The sequence below is a fragment of the Lottia gigantea genome, assembly GCF_000327385.1.
Source record: "Lottia gigantea unplaced genomic scaffold LOTGIsca_16, whole genome shotgun sequence".
Classification (NCBI taxonomy): Eukaryota; Metazoa; Mollusca; class Gastropoda; family Lottiidae; genus Lottia; species Lottia gigantea.
In genome coordinates, this window is record NW_008707965.1 from 151598 (window position 1) to 170678 (window position 19081).

The 19081-nt window shown below is 32.9% G+C and overlaps 2 protein-coding genes across 2 annotated transcripts; both read left to right on the plus strand.

Annotated features, from left to right (window-relative positions):
- Positions 1–488: 488 nt before the first annotated feature.
- LOTGIDRAFT_158045 (hypothetical protein) lies at positions 489–13564 on the plus strand (the record flags this gene model as incomplete). The annotated part of the gene is made up of 5 exons (XM_009051081.1): positions 489–645; positions 2258–2509; positions 3941–4074; positions 4253–4478; positions 12843–13564. The coding sequence occupies 5 exons, from the start codon at positions 489–491 to the stop codon at positions 13562–13564; spliced, it is 1491 nt and encodes a 496-aa protein (XP_009049329.1).
- Positions 13565–15440: 1876 nt separating this feature from the next.
- LOTGIDRAFT_230844 (hypothetical protein) lies at positions 15441–18661 on the plus strand (the record flags this gene model as incomplete). The annotated part of the gene is made up of 6 exons (XM_009051082.1): positions 15441–15522; positions 15924–16055; positions 16295–16387; positions 16675–16800; positions 16940–17935; positions 17978–18661. The coding sequence occupies 5 exons, from the start codon at positions 15441–15443 to the stop codon at positions 17035–17037; spliced, it is 531 nt and encodes a 176-aa protein (XP_009049330.1). The 3' UTR covers positions 17038–17935; positions 17978–18661.
- Positions 18662–19081: the final 420 nt, after the last annotated feature.

The window sequence follows — 19081 nt, forward strand, 5'->3', positions numbered from 1 at the left end:
CTTTTACGGAATAAAACATATATTGTGATGAAAAAATTGAATCGGCATTAGGAGCAATGGATACTTTTTTAAAACCCGAAAACGAGACCATATCAACTGATACTAATATAATTTTACACAATGTTCAGGGTTTATCTATTCATATAGAGGATTTACAGAAACACAGGAAAATGCTAGAAGGTGATATCATTTGTTGAACAGAAACATGGCTAAATAATTCAATAACTCCAGCAAAACTAAAGTTAAATGGTTTCCGTCTTCACCACCATCCTCGAAGCAGCAGCTATGGTGACACTAGAGATTTCAAATTTTTGAAAGAAAAGGGGCACGGAGGAGTAGGAGTATATATTAAGCAAAACAAAAATGTCAACATTTTAAAATTGGGAGTTTTAAATATAGAACACATTGCTTTGAATATTTTGGATAAAAATATTAACGTAATTGTTATCTATAGACCACCCGTTTATCGATTAGATTCATTTCTCCCAATGTTAGAAAGATTATTTGTTGAATTACAAGAATCTGGTTCAGACTATGTTATTATGGGGGATTTCAACCAAAATATCCTGGAGGGTCATTTGTCTATACTAAATTGTTTTCAAAAATTTGGTTTTCAACAATTTGTTCAGCATTACACTACTGAAGGTTGGACACTTATAGATCATGGTTATATCAGTAAAGAAATTCCGTCACATAATGTTCACATTTCACACATACCTGTATTTTATAGCTACTTAGCTACGATAAGTTATATTGATACAAGATTGAATTTACCCTTTCACAAAACATTTCATTTAGCTTGGCTCTCTACTAAAAGTTGTCGAGTCAACGGGCTTGAGAGGGTTTGAAGTTCCAAAAAGTCTTACAGCTATAAGGCAAAGTATCACGGGCCACGCTCAGTGCTGTTCACAGCTCTAGTTATTGCCTTGTTGTTATTACCATCATGAATGTAAACTTCCAGAAGGTTTATAGAAGCAGTATTCTTGAAGGTCGTCGTTTTTCGTCACTATAATATTCGCATGCATGCAGGTGAAGGCTACATAAATTTTCAATAAGTAAATTTACATAAATTTGCAGAATTTGAACGCACCTTTTTTGCCCCGAAACGAGTCAAATCTAGAATACTCCCTAAGCAGCTATGACGGGTGTGGCACCAGATAGGGTATGCTTACTCTCCTGATACCACTTTTCATTATGAAATACTTAATCACTTATGATTGATGTACTTCAACATGTGAACAGTTCAATAGCTGCTTCTAATGTTTCGCCAATATATTGTTTGGATTTTGGGTTTCGTTTTGCAGTTCGGATTGTTAGTACTTGGTTTATGTAGCCTTCGTGGTGTGAGACCGATAGAGGGACTGCTGATGATGACTTATGGGTGGCACATTTGCTGGTCACTGCGATACACTAATTGACGCATTCGGGCATTGTCCTCGAGAATAACCCCGTTACACTGGCTTGGTCTCCGGCAAACGTAAAGAAAACGCTAGAAAAAGTCCCGTAAAATTAAAAAACTTTACATCAGTCACGTTTCTAAAACAATCTATTGGCTTGGTGTACTTCATTTTTATTTCGATTATGGAGATGTTATGACATTGCCGTAGCAGCTCAGTGGACGTCTTTCCGGTGTGATGTGTCAAAAGCACTTATTCAAACACTGAACTGAGCGTTACTCTGATTCTATGCCATAAGTAGTATAAGTTAGAAGTTCTTTTTCGAGTTTTGCATTATTGACTAACATGTGTTTAAATGTTTTATTTTATATCGGATTGTACAAAAGGCTCAGTTGTATAGGGGGGCCAAAACAATTTCTGCTCCTCCAGCCAATTTGGATCCACCACGCCACTGGCTATCAGTGTCCTCGATACACATAACTGGTTTAGACAAACGAGAGAGCACGTCATTTAATGGTCAGAGCGATGCGTTTTGCAACATGACTAACCTTATGGGTTTTAACATCTTAACAAAAAGTCACTACTGACCGAACCGACCAAGTCTTGTAGGTGCAAGTTGCACCCCTGTGTTTTATTTCCATTAATTTCAAACAAAAGAAACAACAAAAACAAATGAGTCCCAGTCGGTTTTTAAGTCAGTTAAAACCCTATATCTCTCGGATGCGGTATTAAAATAACATATCAGTTTTTTATCTTATACAAAATACATCAAATTCAGCCATCATTGTTGAAGTATAATTTACTTGATTTACACTGTAATGTGTGTGTACAATTTACTACAACTAATATTTTTCTTTCAGTTGTATTCAGTACAAGTTATGAATGTTCCCCAGTTGCCTATCAAAGAACAAAATGTAACATAACCAGACAATCCGAACTAAATACATTAGTTTGGAATAAAGATGATATTTTCCAATTTTCTTCGGCATATCAAGCTTCCAATTCGTGTATTAAAAATCCACCAACTACAGAATATGCTGAATATTGTTTCGAAGATTCGCCAAATTACATTTTCATCCTTGAAATACTTAAACCAGAAAATCATGACGGGAGTAAGTTTTCAAATGGATCAACTGGGATGACAACAACGATAGATTTAATGGGTTCGTTATATTCTATTTATTTCAACTTAGTTTTAAAAGGGTCATTAAGATTTGTTCGTAAGTCGAAAAATGTTTGTGCTTAAGTTGAAAACTAAACACCAAAAGTTGAAATTTCTGATTCCACAAGTCGAAACATGAAAATGCGGAAGCAAATTACCATCGCTAAGTCCGTTCGTCGGTCTGTTGCGATTTATAGTAAACACGATACAAACTACAGTTTTCATTTTGATTTTAACAAAAGTGGCATTAGCTATTTTCACTGAAAACGCATTAAGAGGCTAGACTTTGCCTTTCAGAATAAATAAACGCCTATTTCTTGAGAAATCCATACATCACCTTCATATTCTAAAGCTTTCAACTAAAACTAGACCTGTTTGACACAAATCTGTCAGCTTCCGAGCAAGTTAACAACCTCTGCATTTATATTTATAAACATGAATGGAAATAGACTATCAATGTTTCAAAACGTTTTTCGACGGTAAAAATATCTTTACTAGGCCATTTTAAGCAGTGGATTTTTCACATTGTCATTAAAGACATCACCGTATACTAGTGGATTGTTTTGATAGATGGTAAACAATTTCTTCCAATATGTAATACGGAATTTATATTTTTAGGCCTAAGGTTTAAAATATATCATAACTTTTCCAAATTTCATTCTTTTGCTTAGTTTACTAAATATTAAAGGGGCATTCCGCTTTTTTTTTAAATTTTCATGATCAAAAACGATGTAAATATTTCTAAAGTATGCTATTTATATCATTGTATCTTCTTGATAAAACTGAGTTTGTTTTAAAGGGTTAATTTAAAAAGTTTAGCAGTTTGACGCAATCTTTGGTGTTTGGCTTGATAATGGCTCGATATTATTAGTTGAAACCTTTAAAATACATAGGAGACATATTTCTCTACAAATAGGCATCCGTATAGTAATTTTCTAACAGATTCCAAAAGGCATAACAAACTTTTAAAGATTACGTAAAGTGACGTAATGTTTCTAAATATTTTTGGCGTTAAAAATTAACGGCTGGATTTTTTTAATTAAAACTGTCAGATACATTAAGGGACACATTTCGATAGATTTTGGTGTATAGATTTCACAAATTTGAGCAAAAAAAAAAATTGACCCACAAAAAAGCGGAATGTCCATTTAACACCACAATAGTTGTAAACAAAACTACAAAGGTGTGAAAGTAACATCCTTTGACTTTATGACCTGTTACAGAATCTTAACTCTTCGTAAAATTTATACCTATACTGAACAGATAAAGAAAGTAATGAACTATTTATTCCAATGTCAATAATGCTAAAGGGGCTATTCTCCTTACGGTGTTGACTTAGGCTGTAAATTGTACCTTTTGAGCACATATTGTTTCTTTACAGAGCCAGATGATTTAACCAGAGATGATTTAACAACTAATATACCAGATAACACAACTGGAGATACTGTTGATGTATCAGTTAGTGTCCCTTGTAGCAAACCACAACCAACATTTATTTGGAACATTAACTATTCGGTGAGTGATATGATTATTGATCTGTCTCAATAATGATAGTAGCCTTAAAATAAATCCTCTTGAATCGATGTTTCTATGTTATATATATGTTGCTATATATATGATCCCAAATGCAGAATCATCTGTGTACAGAATGATCATGTTAACAGTTAATTTTGTAAAATTGTTGTCATTTTAGAAATCCAAAAGTCCTCATACTATAGAAAATAGCCAAATATCAACCGACAATACTGGATGTACGTCTCCTCTATTGAAACGATTGTCTTCACTGAGTGTTAATCTGAATGATTTGGATCCTGAAATTACCAAGGCAAATGGTGATATTGACATTTCAGTCGACGTCAAATTTGGTGATTATAAAACAGTTTCTAGTGTACCAGTCACACTTAAATATATTGCACAAGGTAAGCCAATCTGCTTGTTCTTAAAAACCAAGCGATTGCTATGGGAGCGTTTCTGGATAGATCAAGTGTAAATAGTTGTACCGAACGGTCTTAATATCCAGCAAGACAATAAAATTATACCTCTTTTGTCACCTACGATTTTACAGCTGAAAATGCCTCTGTGATTGTCAAACTCTTTTATACAGAACTCCAAGATGAATCCCTGAACATTTATACAAAATGTTTGGTCAATAAAAATCAGTATAAGCAAGACAATTCCGTTAATTAAAAAAGTACCACCAGGTGTTTCGAAAAGAGTAAGCATTTTCTGCTTCGCGCACGACACCCGCCTCTAATATATAGATCAATTTAGCCCTAACCAAACAAATCAGCCAAGATACAAGAATGAGACTTGTAATATATGAGATTTGCTATTACGTAAATAGCATAAAATGTCCCAAATGAATGTTTACAAAAAAAAAATAAAAATCCGAGTCATGCTCTTGGCCATGAATTGAGGTACCCGAATCGTAGAAATGTATCTAAATATCAAAAACATCCTCTAGATTCTTATTTACATTCCAACATTCGACATCCGGTATTGACGAATATGTCTGGGAAGCTATGTACACTCAAATTGGAATTTGTTTGCGAACTCTTCATGACTTCCAACTTCATTCAAAATGAATAATTTCACTTTATACTTGTCACGTGATGATAAGAAGGGCGTTAAACGGCATTGAATTGTCTGCTTACCCGCAGGTACAGGGTCCAATCCCGACATTGGTAGAGATTATACCTTCGGATTTTCCAAGCTGGTTTTCCCCAGTCAGTGATGCAGGTCAGTGGGGCTGACATGACAGGTTATGGTCTATGTACGTTAAATATCCCTCGACAATTGGAAATCGAAAAAAATAGTCGCTTAATGCTGCTGTTCAGTCAAAATTTCCCATGTTGCATGGTGTTTCCTGTTCTCATTAGCCCAACACTTGCAGAATGTAGGGCAATTTTATAAAGTATAAAATAAGGCAAATTACAATAGTGTATAAGGAATAGCTTTATTAATAAATACGAGAAATTAGGATATGCAATATCTCAAAGTTTAAATGTCGAAAATGAAAAACTATATGAATAGAAGGTCGTTAAAACACGATTAGACAATATCCGTACTAATGAGGCAAAAGGTGCCAAATCTGATTATTATTATCGAGGAGACAAAAGCACCAAATTCTTCCTGAATTTAGAAACATACAAACATATTCAACCAACATATATAAACTGTTAAGGATTCAAATAGAGAAATCTTGATAGAAATTGAGAAATTCTATAAAAAGTAACGAAAAGAATGAAAGTGAAATGGACTTCTTAACTACAAAATATTATCATCTCACGTTAGAAGAGTCTGAATGCTTAGAATATAAAATTGACGACGAAGAAGTAGGGAAGCTTTGGAAACTCTCAAATTAAACTCAACACCAGGCAATGATGGTCTGACAAAAGAAATTTATTGCTGTTATTTGGCCATACATTGGAAAATATGTCATTAATTCATTTAATGAATCATTTGAGAATAAGTGCCCTTCGCAAACTCAACAAACCATTATCAAACTTTTACCAAAACCGGAAAAAATAAACTTGAATTAACAAATTTGCAGCCCATCTCACTTATAAATGTAGACGTAAAAATTACAAGTAAAACACTCTAATTTGAGTTAAAAAAAAAAATTGAGTAAAGTAATACACCTCAAACAATCTGTCTTTGTCCCTGGACGACACATAAATGAAAATATCAGAATAATTGACGATTGCTTTACACTTTCGCAGCAAAAAAGAATTACAGGAGTTCTACTTGCAATTGATTTTTCTAAAGCCTAGGATTCAATCTGTCCCCTTTACATGATTAAATCTCTGAAATATTTCGGATTCAAAAAAAAATTTTTAAGGTGGATTGAAACATTGTACAATAAATTAGAATGTGCTGTAATGAACGATGGTTTCACAGCCAAATATTTTCCAATTCAAAGAGGAGTGCATCAAGGTGATCCCATATCACCAGTGCTATTCAATTTTGTAATTGACACTCTGTGCCTATTTATTAGAAATGATCGTGAATATAAAGGAATTGAATTTGGTACGAAAACTGTCAAAATGGTTGCATTTTCTGATGACATAACATGTCTGATGAAAGATTTTAAAACCGCATCTATTAGAAGTTATTGGAGGGTTATAGTTGGAAGGAAGTTTTAGAATTTTCTATTATGTCCCATAATCCACAATTACTCTGTATATGCAATTACGAATCCAAAAGTGTTTTATGTAAAATCACAATTTTATAACCAACTTTTTATCAAATATATAATCAATATATTGATAATTTATCTCCAATCCAAACTCAAATAGCATATTTAAATAAAAACATCAATATCAGATACAAAAATATGGTTTTAAATATGAAAAAGAAAAATATCATTTTATTTCTGACTTTCAGAGCAATAAGTCAAATAAATTACTTAATAGTTCAGAAAAATTAATTTTTAAAGAATACAAAAAAATTCTACCTAACAGATAGAATACAACAGAATCATTATGAAGAAAATATACTTTACTCTGTATTGAATAATGTATTGTGTAAAATGTATCCCTGTGAGTTTCAAAAATCTAAATCACGAGACATATATCAGAAAAGAATTGTATCCAAATTTGTCAGACCAACAGCAATAAATAAATGGGAAACGGATCTAAACATTTTACTAGACCAAAAAGCTACAAGAGAAATATTTGAAAGAATTTATTCTACCTGTCAAGACGAAGAGACCAAAAATTTTCAATTTAAATATATTCTTAGGATAATAATAGAACTGAAAAGTTATACAAATTCAAAAAAGTTCCTCCCTGTGTTATTTCTGTAATTCAGCAATTGAAACTATCGATCACTTATTTATTCAATGCACACAAATACAAAATTTATGGAATAAGGTAAATGAAGTTTTTGAAAGAAATTCTATTCATTTAGTAATAGAACCTTGGGAAGTTTACAATAGTACAGCGTATCAATTTGTAAATCACATAATTATTTTGATTATATCTTCAAATGTAGTTGCAACCAAAAGTCCTTTCACTACAGTCATTTAATGTCATTTTTGAACTCATTTATTGAATCCATAGAAATAGAAAAGTTTCGAACAAATCATGAAAAATGGAAGTAACTAGTATATTATCTTTTTGCCTAAATGTTTATATTACTAAGTTTGTTAAATGTATTGGATATTGTAAATAATTTTTTTAAAAAAGTAGGTCGTAAAATTTAATTTCATTTGTCAACTCAACGTCTACGTTGAACTTGGTATTTACTATTTTTGCAATTCGGATAATGCTCTGATCTTCTTTTAATTAAGGCACGTCATCCGTTGCTCCTGATACAACAATGGACACTACTGTTGGTACGTTTTTGTTCTTTCACCCTTTGGCGCTTTTATGTTTTCATCTTTTTAAAAATATATTAAAATAGTCTGTATTTTTTTTATACTTTTGTTCAGTTGAATTTTTGGATTAACCATATTCAAATGACTTTTGGGAATACACCCAAATTCTAAGAAGTGTATTTACAAACTTTTTAACATAAAAGTACGCCACGGAAAGTGACGACTGCCATCCGATAGCTGAGGGCATCAAGCTCCATCCCTTAGTGAAGCACATGTCATTTAACTGTTTCCCATTGAAGACTGGCACTTCTGTGCCCCCTCGGACGTTAACCTGGCTCCGCCACTGTCTGTACATCTTCAGCGCACCACATAACACATCAAACAGGTTGATTTAGATATTCAGAGGCAAATGTTCACAATTATTTCATTTAAATATTTTAAACTATGGTCTTTCAATAATTGTGTACAGTTTTTCCAAGTGAACTTTAATTATTGCGAGATAAAGAGATAAAACCCCAAACTGTTACATACATATGTTTGTGTGTGGTTTGTTTGTTTGGTTTTTTTTTTGTGGATTTTATGTATATATATATATATATTTCACGATTCTCATTTTATTCATAATTTCAAACAGAACCAAGTAAACCATTTACCGATAAATCTACAACTGTCAAACAATCGGGTATGCTCATGGTGTTGGAAAGTTTGATGTGATGCTTATTCATCTTAATGATTGTTATTATCCTCACCGCTTTTTTGTATATGGGCTATACTTTTCAAAAACAACCAGTTACCATATTTAAGGATATTTTATTAATGGTAGAAATATTTTGGGATGTTCTTTTGTATTGGTCCTTTCACCAGATACTGAATATTGCCTTTATCGTATTAATTTTTTTTCTGGCCATTAATTACCTTTGAGATCCTGGACGAAGTTTAGTACATTTATATGGTATTCGTTTCTTCTACTTTCTACTGAATCGATAATCCTTCACCGAGCACCTCAATATTTCATTAGTTTCGCGTAAATATTAGTTATTTTAGTCATATTATTTAAGTTATCTCTGAGTTTGGCTTTGAAAGTCGATTATTATCTTGAATTGGGCTCATGCTTATAAGTAATAGTGTTCACAGTTCACGGTCGAAATTTGAGCCTTCAGTTCCGAATGTGTCCAGAATTATCCGCGTTTGAAAGTTAAAAAGACGAGTTGTCTTTTTATGAGACACTGCCATATATAGAAAAGACATCCATAGAAATAGGAAAAGAACCTCCTTTTGGGATATTTTTGAATAAATTATGCGATTGTCGTACATTTCTAGTACTTCTGAAGACTATTTACATATAATCAATAGTCACCCCAAAATGGCGCACAATTCTGGATCTCTTAAGCTGATTGTTTTCTTCTATGAGGCGCCATGTGGGAATTAAATTATTTGACAAAATTATTTGAAATAAGCAGATTATATGGAAATAAATGATTTTGTGCAGTCAAGATTATTTGGAAACCATCAGTTTTGACCATTTTCATTGTATGCAAACCAGTCATTATTGTTTCAAACAATGAATCGCTACTATTTTATTGTATTCATCTAATCAAACATTATAACTTCATGGTTAATGATTATTTATCAAGCAATCAAAATAAGAAAAATCATGGTTTCTAAACCAGGAAATCGTCCAAATTGCTTATTTGAAAACAAATATACTACTTAAAGTCATTGGATGAAAATAATGAAATTTTCCAAACCATAAAAAATGTTGGAATGCATGGGATGGAAACAATCAAACACAAAATCATTGTTTTCAAACCAGTACCTCAAAAATTTGATTATTTCAAACCATGAAAATCCGCACGTCATTCTTTGCATACCATGAAACTGATACATATCTAATTTTGATTATTTGCATCCCAGCAAAGCATAAAAGCATGATTTTTCATACCATGAAAACTGCATACATTAAATTCCCACTTGGCGCAATTAGATTATCTAATTTTGCTTATTTCCACCTAAGCAAACTAACCGTCATGGTATGCGCACATGGTTTGCGCAGTACACACTGATCTATATATCAGTGTCAGTAGCCTACACCGTTTTTAGTTTATTGTCATTGCTATACGCGACCCTGATTACCGATTTAATCGGTCCAGGCGGCCTATCGTCATATATAGACAATAATAATGTCTGTTTGGTAATCGGCAAAAATTGATTGATGGGAGGTGGTTCCAGGGAGCGTGAAATTGCACCGAATCCTTCCTAAATTTCAAAATTTTTAACTTTGAAATAAAGTTAAAACCTACCGACAACAAGCCGATCGCTGCGGCGAAACAATAAAAGCAACCAGTCCGTCCCGGCTATAGTTGTCGTTCGAGCCTTCGGGGTTAACCAAACTGCACGGAAATTGCCCCGGGCCTAGGGGCAGAGCCATAGGGGGGAGGGGGGGAGGGGGGGGGGGGTGTAAAAGTATGACTTTTGTGAATCGTGCAGAAAAATATGTGGAAGCAAGCTTCAAGCAGTTCACCCCGACGAGTAATCAATAACAAATCCAGTAATCATAAACCATCGTCCGTGGACTGACAAAATTAGTAAAAGCAGAGCATCATGGACCCTCAAAAGGAGGTGAAATCAGGTGTTCCGGAAGAGTGAGCATTCCCTGCCCCACATGTGGTCATGATAGCTCTATTGGTGCTATTGGTGATATGTCTAAATCTGGGATACGGCAAATAGTTCATGGTGATGACCATAGAAGTTCTTAAATGTAGCTTGCAACCTAGATGTTAGTTGTGAACTTCTATGCCGAAAATCTTGGTATTTCGAATTTGCTCTTGCATAGCGTATAAGCTGAGACACATAAACACCATAGGCTTGAGATGCTGGGATGTTGTTACTTATGAAAGGGAAATTCAATTGAAGTCATCACGTTTGTCAAAAAGCTGTGTAAACAACTGATTTTTATCGTCGATTTCAAGACGAAGATCAAAATTTGAAGCATCTGCAGTATCCTTAATCTCAAGTTCCGGAGGATATATGAAATCCAAATTTTGAATTATTCAGAGACAAGACATCATCTATATAACGGAAATTAAAATTAAAGGACACTGCCTTTTTCTTAACTCCACCCTTTTGCAGTAGTTGAATAAACTCTGCCTCATATTAATATAAAAACAAATCTGCCAATAATGGTGCACAGTTAGTGCCCATAGGAATGCCAACAGTCTGTTGATATACACGACCACCAAATTCAACAAATATGTTGTCAATCATAAAATTGAGCATGGCTATAATGTCTGCTTTAGAGTATTTTTGTTTTGCATTTGTGTCATTAGTAAAATATGCCCTGCCATTTTTAATCACTATGTATTTATAACGACGTTTGCCCTTTTTGTTAATAAATGCATTGTATATAAATCTTTTAATCGAGATTTTAACTCGAGTGTGGAATAGTGGTGTAAAGTGTTGAAAAATCACAAGTTTTGATTGAGAACATTATTGCCAAATCCTTCCTAAAGTTCAAAACTTTTCTTGTGAGAGACCCCCAACACCCAGGTGTAGTGGGAGAGAACCCTTGCGAACCCCCTACTCCCTCACCCTTAAAGGGCTGGCTCTGCCCCTGCCCGGGACCTTGGACGCCATTCACCACTCTTCGCAAGCAGTGGCGTAACTAGCTTTTGGAGCCAAGTTCCCTTCTAGAGGGTCCAGTCCCACCCATCAATCGCAAAGAAGCTTTTCAGGTCTATGAATTATGCGTGGGAAGCTAAATCTCCCCCTACCCCAACCTGAAAATCGCAAAGAATCAACGTTCAACGTTCAGGTCATTGGTACAGACGTGGGAATTTATGAGCAGGGGAACCGATATAAAATGGGCAATAAATGAAAAGAAATTTGGGCATCACTTGGGCAAAATGGAGTTTCTGCTTTCAGATCATCAATCAGGGACGGTTCAGATTCGGAGATTTAAAACGAATCCTAAATTTTCAATGTAGACCCCAGATATACTATTCTGCGTAGCTACTATGAATCGAGGGCCCCCAAGCATATGGTCCGTCGTGCCCAAATATTTTCTAACCGGGACCATAGAGTTCCACCCCTGGACCTAGATATAATAGATAATTGGGCCCTCAGACTATGGAGCAAGCACCTGGGCCTCTGCCATAACAGTTGACGTTTGTGGATACATAGTGATAGTATATTTTGGCGGGAGGCCCTCGACCCAGTCTACTTGCCCCCCTTTAATCTGGCTCTGCACGAATTTGATCGTCAAAAGGGGTCCCATATATTCAATAGGCCTAATATTAAATCGGTAATCAGAGTCGCTTATAGCAATGACAATAAACTAAAAACGGTGTAGGCTATACTGCCTACAAACCATGTGCGCATACCATGACGGTTAGTTTGCTTAGATGGAAATAATCAAAATTAGATATGTAACAGTTTAATGGTATGCAAAGAATGACGTGCGGATTTTCATGGTTTGAAATAATCAAATTTTTGAAGTACTGGTTTGGAAACAATGATTTTGTGTTTGATTGTTTCCATCCCATGCATTCCAACATTTTTTATGGTTTGGAAAATTTCATTATTTTCATCCAATGACTTTAAGTAGTATATTTGTTTTCAAATAAGCAATTTAGACGATTTCCTGGTTTAGAAACCATGATTTTTCTTATTTTGATTGTTTGATAAATAATCATTAACCATGAAGTTATAATGTTTGATTAGATGAATACAATAAAATAGTAGCGATTCATTGTTTGAAACAATAATGACTGGTTTGCACACAATGAAAATGGTCAAAACTGATAGTTTCCAAATAATCTTGACTGCACAAAATCATTTATTTCCATATAATCTGCTTATTTCAAATAATTTTGTCAAATAATTTAATTCCCACATGTCGCCTCATATTCTTCGAGACTCATAATATTGCATTTTGACACATTTTCATTTCTTTCTATTTTTATAGGTTCACCATCACCGTCAACTCCCTCACCATCGACTCCTTTACAAACCACTTCTTCACCATCAAATTCTTTAATAAACGTAACTTCGGAATCTTCCACATCTACAACCCCAACTCCTGTGTGTGATAATCTTATTTGTGAATGTGATATAATATGTATCATTATCATCATCTCTGTATGTGTAGGAAGTTTGATAGTTGTAGTTGTGATTATAATTTGTTGTTGTTGTTGCTCTTTTTGTCCGTGTTACAAACGTAATGAGGAAAATCGCGACGGAACAGAATGTAAATGTTGTTGTCTAATCTGTGTATGTTGCAGGCGTAATAATAACAAGCACGATGAGGAGTCCGAGGGAAGAGAAAAAGTGTGTGAATGCTGTTGTTGCCCATTCTGTCTGTGTTTCAAGCGTAATAAGAAACCTAGTGGCCGGAAACACAATCAAAATGCGACGAAAAGTGAGTCTAGATCTCAACAGTACGAAATGAATAGAACCAATCGTCCAAATCAAATGCACCCTGGTTCAAATTATCACATTCGTCGTCCAGATCACCGAACTCGTACATATCAACCTGCTTCTGCTACCCAATTCGCCCATCCTAAAGAATATTATTATGGACAAGGATACAATAATGCGGCTTTCGTGTATTATGGTGAAAGTGAACTAAGAAGGGATATGGATAGAAAACCACGTGTAAATCAACGACCACTTACCAATTATTACTAACTCATGTACTTCCATAATATTTGTTCAAATTGACTACTGTAGAGATTTATAAATTAGCAAAACATTTTAAGTGAATACCCTGGCTGGCAAAGCATCACTATTGTTTCAACAATGTTGCTTTCGTATTAATTGGTGAAAGTGAAAGAGGAACGGATATGGAAAGAAAACCGCAAAGACTTTTTACTAATTAATTTATTTCCATAATATTTGTTAAACTTGATAGAACATTTTGATTTAATATCCTAGATAGGAAAAGAATCATGCATGTGAGTTGAAATGGCATTTGCAAATAGTGACCTTGACTTCAAACTACAATAAAAGTTTATTTGATGTTTTGATCTATTTGACGACATTCGTGGATATTGCTTAAATCAACAATTTGATGTAGATTTGTACAATATATTTTTATAAATAGAATATTGTAACAGAGATTTTTTTATCACCGTAGTATCAAGGCATGATCTCAGATAGTAAAAATAAATCTTCCAATAGTTAAATAGATAAATATGTATATATTGTTTTTCTTAGGTTAACACTTTTTAAGATTTATAAGATTCAATAAAATAAATCATTTTTTCTTTTTTTCAACATTCCTCTAACTGCCCCTCGACAACAACCCTATTTGAAACATGGCTGCTACTGAACTGGGGTATTTGTTTCGCAGAATGACTTTGGTATAAGGTTATCTATAATCATAGTCAACATGTCTTTAAGACAATGACTTTGAATTGCACCTGTCCTGTTTTGACCTGCACTGTATCGTTAGTCAATCAGGTCTTTGAAGCTTTCTTAATTTCCTGATCATTCTTACTCATAGATAATGGGGTAGGAAATTATACATAAGACCTTTTGAAGTTGGGTTTCCTTATTTTTGAGTGTCAAATTGGTGTTTTAATGAATTATCATTATTCTTAATCATATCATTATATTCTTATTGCATATAATTAAGAGTTTTAACCAATTAGAAATGTAAATACAGTCTGGATAAACAAAAAAAGACTTTTTGATCTTTTTTGATAGGTCACTCATTGGAATTCTGCTGGTAATTCTCTTCTAATTTAGCTAATTATGAATTAATTACGGACATGTGAGACAAACTGGTATTTTTCCAAGTCATTAGAACACCTCTACTTTCTATTCATATAAGTATTAGCATTTTCATTTTCAAAAAATGAAAATAAGGGAACCCATCTTTCATGTACATACATGATTATGATATAAAAACAGAAAGATGTGTGAGATCGCAGACTAGCGATTTACATATCCGGTAAATATGTAAGAAGTAACCATTACAATTTAAACATGCTTGAATTAAAACAATAGCGTTAACAATTAAATCAATTATCTTTAACACTCAACACTTTAAATATAAATAATATTCAACATGGATACGTCATGTTCTCGAAGTACACACTCATTTTCTCTTTACATTGTTGTATGATGTTGGTACACATGAAGCAAACTTTTATATTGGTGTTGCTTCTTCAATGTTTTAAAGTCTTATACTGGGATACTTTCTTTAATTGACACTTTTCGCCGTCAATTGATAGTATTGAGAGAGTATCAGTTTAAGAGTGTATGACTGTTCGTTTAGCCCTGCTAACCCTTTCAAATGTACACCTTATCCTGTTCCAAACCCTGCTCAACATCTTTCAAGCTGGTTGAGGAATTGATATGCACATATATCTTCATTTATATTCTCCTTTTATAAACACCTAGCTTGTATAACAAACCTCAATTGTATATGTTCTACTGATTCCTGTTATTCAAGATTTTATTATTATTATTATTTAGGGTTAAACTGTCACTTTCAGTTATTATTTATATCATCCGTAAGACATGCAACGGAAATTGTTACTGATTGCCTGGTATAATAATGACTTCCACGATAAGCTTTGTTTACTTAAAGGAGAACCGACAGGCTTCCAAAATATGGAAAGTTGAAATTCTATCTGCTGGTAAAGCAAATACATAGAGGTCTATTCACTTTAGAATTGTTGTTGTTGTTTTGGTTTTTTTTTTTTTTTTGGTTTTTTTATGTATAGTACAACTCGCAATGTTCCAAATGACTACGGATCACAGATTTCCAAACAAGTTCTTATTGGGAGAATAATCAACATTATTTAATCAATGACTGAAACTTAATAATAAATATATATTATTTTTCTGTCTAGATTGTATTGACTCCACTATAACCAACTATATTTGCATTACTTATATTTACGCCATTGTTAATTTCCAGTTGACGTCATTGGAAACCGAAAGATTTCTACCGCTTTCGATTTCCATGTTCATATCTGGAAATCTAGTAATTTATCTATAAAAAAAAACAATGCCTATCTGTTTGTTTTTTTTTCAGGTCCGACTGTAGTCATATGTAGTTTCTGCTATAACCTAGTAGTACTAATTATAAAAGCAGTGCTTGTGGTGCTATCTGTTATCTTGGTTATTGTACATTTTAGTCGAAAGGAGGCTAAAAAGGGGGGTAACGGTAAGTGTTCATGGCTTTAATGGATGTTATAAGACAGGACCAAAGCGGCTGAAGTTTTGAATAGGAAACTATACGGGCAATTTTATGCTGAAGAACCGAGCGGAATTTATGAGCTCACGGTGAGTTTGGTGAATTCATGAAAGACTTCTATAAACTCCATTCTGTATCTTTCAGAAAGCGAAAAGATAGGCTTGAAATCACAACAACTTCATAATCATTATCAAAATAATATATTTCAGTGTATTGGGTGATAAATGTGATATTAATTCTCATCGGACTTGTGTGCCTTGTCCTTGCTATAATACAGATATTGTATGTGGAAAGTGTTATAGGTAGATATGCATCTGTTAATATCATGTAATAAAGTTATTATTTTACATGTAGAGTATATCATCAAGCATCCTTACTGTTGTTATTTTTATTTTATTTTTTTTTCTGGACCTAACATACATAATAATACAGAATGTATATTGGCATTTACATCAAGGAAAGCAGATGACAACGGACCCCATGTATCTTTGGTACCTTTTAATTAGGGAATATATATTGTTTATTTTAAATTATTTATTATTATTTTAATTTATTTAATTTATTTTTATTTTATTTTTTTTTTTTGCAGCTTGTCCTGACCTAACTCTGTGTTTGGATAAAGCTGGACATGATGCAGCTATAGCTTTTATTGTCCTCGGATTCATAGCAGCTATAGTTTGTATCGTTTTGTTTGTAATAAGAATAAAACAAAGAGGTGAGTCTCGGATGTATGTTAGTGGACAGTAACATTAAATTATTCAACAATAACTTAACAATTAGAAGGACTGTTTTAAAGTACAAAAATAACATAGCCAGACAGTTACACTAAGTTTATCCTTATTTTACATTACCAGATCAAAGCAAAGAAACAAATGAGACAGAAATGAAACCAAACTCGGAGAAGGAAGTGAACGGAACTCCTCGACCGCTGCCTGTGCCTAAAAACTCTTAAAACTCTCATTTTACAACTGTGATTCTGAAACATTTTATACATGAATTTATTATCTGATTTAAATATTTTGTAGGCATATTTTATTTAATCATGCTTGGTACTTCTCAACAGGCCTCATTTGAATTACTTTTATTTTTTTGGTTCAGTACACCATTCAGCATTTATTTAATGATTAGAATGTATACCCAAATACGAATTTTTCATCACATGAAATATCTACACGTAGGAATAATAATCCTGAATATGCTATTCACAAGTATATGCTTACTGTACAGGGTAAAGCAGCTTTGAGAGGTATATACGTGATATTATGTACATAGTATTCAATAAACTATCCTATAGTCTGTCAAAGATATGCGATCTCGAAAAGCATCAAAATTAACACAAAAAATAAGTCGAAATTGATTATCATTACAGACATTAAGCAAGATCATTCTTTCGTATTAGGCCATCATTTGTGTCCCATAAAATTTGTTTGTTTAACATATTCTATTTCATTCTATTCTACTTATGTGTGTAGTGTTATCATTTTTGTGAATATAATTTATGAAATTTATTATGCCTATATAATAAGAAATCAAGCTCGTGAGATGCCTTGTGCATAAGTGACAATGTATAACATTCTCATTTTTAACTGTAATGTAAATGCACCAATACTTTAAGTACATGAAAAACAAATTGAAAGTTAAGTGAGAACGTTCTAGGTTGTTACGATACATTAAACTTCCTGTGTATATATTTTTAATTGCAGTGTGTTTAGGGTAGGTGTTTTAGTTATTGTAACTTTTCAGAATACATGTATATACAATAAACAACTTTATCGTAGGCCTACCTGAAATTTACATGAACCGTCCAATAAAAAAAAGTTGATATCCAATAAAAAAAAAAGTTGATGTTGTACAAAATTATAGCAGAATGAAATGTCAAGTTACTAAATTCAACATACTAACTTGGAAATTCAACATACTAACTTGAAAATTCAACATACTAGCTTGAAAATTCAAGTTACTAACTTGAAAATTCAAGTTACTAACTTGAAAATTCGACATAGTAACTTGAAAATTCAACATACTAACTTGAACATACTAACTTGAAATTCAACATACAAGCTTGAAAATTCAACATATTACTAACTTGAAAATTTTCAAGTTAGTATGTTGAATTTTCAAGTTAGTATGTTGAATTTAGTAACTTGAATTTTCAAGTTAGTATGTTGAATTTTCATTTTAGTATGATGAATTCTAATTTTAGTATGTTGAATTTTCAAGATACTAACTTGAAAATTCAACATACTAACTTGAAAATTTAAGATACTAACACATACTAACTTGAAAATTCAAGTTACTAACTTGAAAATTCAAGTTACTAACTTGAAAATTTAAGTTACTAACTTGAAAATTCAAGTTACTAACTTAAAAATTCAAGTTACTAACTTAAAAATTCAAGTTACTAACTTAAAAATTCAAGTTACCAACTTGAAAATTCAACATGCTAACTTGAAAATTCAAAACAAAAAAAAATGAATGGCCCTAATACGAATTAACCCAAAGCTAATATATTTGTTTTACGCTGTCTCTTGTGAAATAATTTTGTATTAAATGTTTTATATAGAAATTTGCTCTGTACAAAAAGATTTTTCCTTTACTTAAAGCAAAAAAAGCAAGGTATCATATTCCATGAGGCAAATGCAAAGGCAAGAACATACATCCTTGTTTTAAAATAACGTCCCTTATCAATATGATAGTTTCTGGAAGAGACAGTAAACATGTATACACCCAAATAGGTGATGAGACTACAGTAATACTCAAGAAATCTCTTGTCTGTCAATGAAGAGGTCTCAAATGGAAATAAAATGGTCGAATGAGAATACAAGTTATATCAACTTGTCAAATATGATACTAATAGAAATATTGGACAAACTCTTGTAATCACGTACATGTACCTTTAATAACCATGTATGTGTTTTGTAAACACCACCTGTCTCTATGAGGCCATGATGACCAGTAGAATACGACAGAATTGGATATGGTTTAACTGCAGCTTT